This window comes from Arachis stenosperma, chromosome 9 (genome assembly GCF_014773155.1).
Source record: "Arachis stenosperma cultivar V10309 chromosome 9, arast.V10309.gnm1.PFL2, whole genome shotgun sequence".
Lineage (NCBI taxonomy): Eukaryota > Viridiplantae > Streptophyta > Magnoliopsida > Fabales > Fabaceae > Arachis > Arachis stenosperma.
In genome coordinates, this window is record NC_080385.1 from 155,550,032 (window position 1) to 155,553,141 (window position 3,110).

Sequence of the window (3,110 nt, forward strand, 5' to 3'; positions counted from 1 at the left end):
TCAATGGAGTGTGTACATTTCATTTTCTGAGAAGTAATAACAAACAGCATCAAAATACAACCGAAAATCATATATATTAGAAAAGATATGATGGGTACATCAAATTTAAGACTGAGTATTGTCTCTGTCACCCTACTCCATTATCAAAGCTATCAAAAACACCATCTTTACCTTTCCAAACACACACAACCTCCACTCCATGTGGAAGCTGTTAGAGTCAAACTGGCCGTGGCCTGGCCGGTGGCAGACTCTTTAATATTAACCACCACCGACACTTGGGGAACTTGAAAAGTAAGAAAAGTTCATCAATGGTCTACTATACCAACATTTTCATCACCACCTTCCCATACTTATGGAAGGTAAACTAAAAATTTAACCTCCATTTGCTCTATTCCGAAATGGAAACCGAGCCCCAACTCCTTAGTTGGATTCTGCATCTGAGTATAAACATTCACTCCCGCGAATTTTTATGCTCTATTTACAGAGGATATAGAGGCATAAACAAACTCCGGAAAAGGGAAAAACTGAATCACTATACTAACAACTAAATTCTAGACGTTAGTAGTAAAGAAAACTAGTGACTGCTATTAACAATTGCCCTGAATTGATGATATTCCTAACCACATTGTTAGATTTCCATCTTCCAGATCATATTATCAACACTGCAATTATGAGATTTCTCCAATGCAACAACTTTGGCCCGGTGTAATGATGTTGTGTTCTTTCCTCTGTCATCCTGAGGAAGTTCACAAGCTTCACTGACAGAACCTGACCTCAAATCTGCTGGGGGAATGAAGCAATCTACTGAGAGACCTGGGACATTGAATGCAACCTCTTCAATTGTCCACGCCTCTTCCATTTTTGTTTTGGTATGGCTCATGGCCATCTCCCCAAACCTGAAAAGAGTTACCACAGAATGCCCTGAGTGGGCAATCATGATCCCTTCCACGGACCTGTAATCATCAAGGTATGAATTGATTGTGGTTTCCCAATAAACTGCATCACCGCCATTGGATTGGATGCGGGTGAGATGAGAATCCTCAATATGAACAAGAAGGCCAGTCTTTTGGCTGAAGTAGCCAAATAAGACATGCCTTATGATCTCAGCAGGACCCTCACTTCGAGACTTCAATGTTTCGGGGTCAGTAACAAGTTTAAGGATGAAACAATCCTCGCCATTGATATTTTTCTCGCCTATGCATTTTGCATCAGCAAACATACTGGCAGTGGTTCTAGGATCAAGACCCTGAGTACAAAAATATACACACATTTATAAATTAGAGGATAAAATGGAATAGAGTGCTATAAAAACAAAATGTAGATGCAGGCCAGAAAAATTTTAAGGCATAGTTCAACCTGAAGTGCACGGCGCAGAGGCCTCACAGGTCCTTTAGCTGTGTGAGCACCGAGCCAAGGTGTGTGCCTCCAGACAAGCTTGCCATTGCAACCGGCATGAACCTTGCTTCCCCCAACTGCAAGCTCTACATACCACATGTCGGGATTCATCTGCCAGAGCACAAATCCACCGGACTCCGCACACCTAGAGGCATTCCGGTTTTTCACTACTCTAGTTGCAGTTTCAAACTCAGAAGCTACCATCCTCACCTTTCCCATTGCATATGCATTTCTTATTGAGTTCTGCAACTTCTGCCCTCCAGAGGCAGCAGTAAACTGCTGCAATATGTAATGAGCAGATGAAGTTTCCTGCAAGCATAGCCAGGAAGAAACACAAGACATCAAAATCACTAATTTAGATTTTGAATAAAACATGTTAATATTTATTTTCTGATGCAAACAGAAGAATTTGGCATCCTTAACAGTAGAAATGTACGTCTAATATACTTTACAGGAAGCGAAATGAATTTTAACTTCTGCACCAGGACTTGATCTGCTTGACTCTCATGCAATAAGTTTTGTTTTACACATTAAGTTCTCAAAGTTAAACTTGTTACAGCATAAAGAACCCTTATAGAAAAACACATAATCTCATATTCTCTACTATTTTTTTCCCCAAAGCGTAAAACTGAAGCAATAGAGAAAAGGTGCTATTGATTCTTACTTTCAACGGTTATCGGTTTCAGCAGAAGACATAAAAGATTAAAAGCGCAGCAGATAATAAAACTGGAGCTTGAAACATAAGCCGAATCTTCAGGCAGAATCAAAACAGGACAAGGTGCATAAAACACCAAACACAAGTTACCGGAGAAAAACCAATTCCATCACAGCTACTCATGATTAAACACATGCATCCAAACAAACAAAAGATAGAGAGAGATAGAATAAAACAAAAGGAAAAGAAATCGATTCTCTGAAGCCACAAAAAAACACAATCAGTGGTCCAAAATAGAAAATTGAACAAAAAGGAAGGCATTCGAGGAAAAGAGAGAACTGACAATAGGAGTGTCTTTGATGCTGAGATGAGGCAAGGGGTCCGCCGCAGAGACATAGACAGGTGCGAGAGGGGCTCCCATTACGCCGAGAAGGAGCCTCAGATCAGTCCTCTTGTAGGACATGGAAGACACAGACGGAGCACGTGACAGCTGACCCTTCATCCAACTCCCTATGCCTGACCCAACCCGCTTCGAATCACTCCCGCCGCCGTCCGTACCCTCTGTGTCTGGACCCTCCATTAGAGGCGCCAGTGCCTCTCCCAACGGCCTCAAGCTTCCGGATCTCGCAATCTCGGAGTCCATGCTGGCGTGTTTCTTTCTACGCAGAAGACCAGTTATGGGTGAACCAGCTCGAGCCGCACTGCTGGACCGGGAACGTGATGGCGAGAGGCCGCGAACCACTTCTTCCTTGAGCGCGGAGAAAAATCCCTGTTTCTTTTCCATTTGTTCAGAGGATCAAATTACAGAATTGTGGTTTGAAGAAAGAGTGTGTGTGAAAGGAGGGAAGAGAATGGGAAGAGTACTAGGAAAATAGCGAGGGGGAAGAGGTAGTGGCGAAGGAGAGAGTGAACTTCATAGATAGAGGGGGAAAGAAAAAGGAGTTGAAGAGTGAGTGGAGTGAGGGAGAGTGTGAATGGGAATGAGGTGAAGGAGCAGAGTGCGTGAGCTTTAGAGCAGAGCAGTGTGCGTTTGTGGGCGTACGGTTTCCAGAGAGAGAGA

The 3,110-nt window shown here is 42.9% G+C and overlaps 1 protein-coding gene across 1 annotated transcript; it reads right to left on the reverse strand.

The window, feature by feature from the left end:
* Nucleotides 1-55: 55 nt before the first annotated feature.
* Nucleotides 56-3,110, reverse strand: LOC130947269 (uncharacterized). The gene is made up of 3 exons (XM_057875928.1): nucleotides 2,394-3,110; nucleotides 1,357-1,704; nucleotides 56-1,246 (listed from the first exon to the last, which is right to left on the reverse strand). The coding sequence occupies exons 1-3, from the start codon at nucleotides 2,832-2,834 to the stop codon at nucleotides 629-631; spliced, it is 1,407 nt and encodes a 468-aa protein (XP_057731911.1). The 5' UTR covers nucleotides 2,835-3,110; the 3' UTR covers nucleotides 56-628.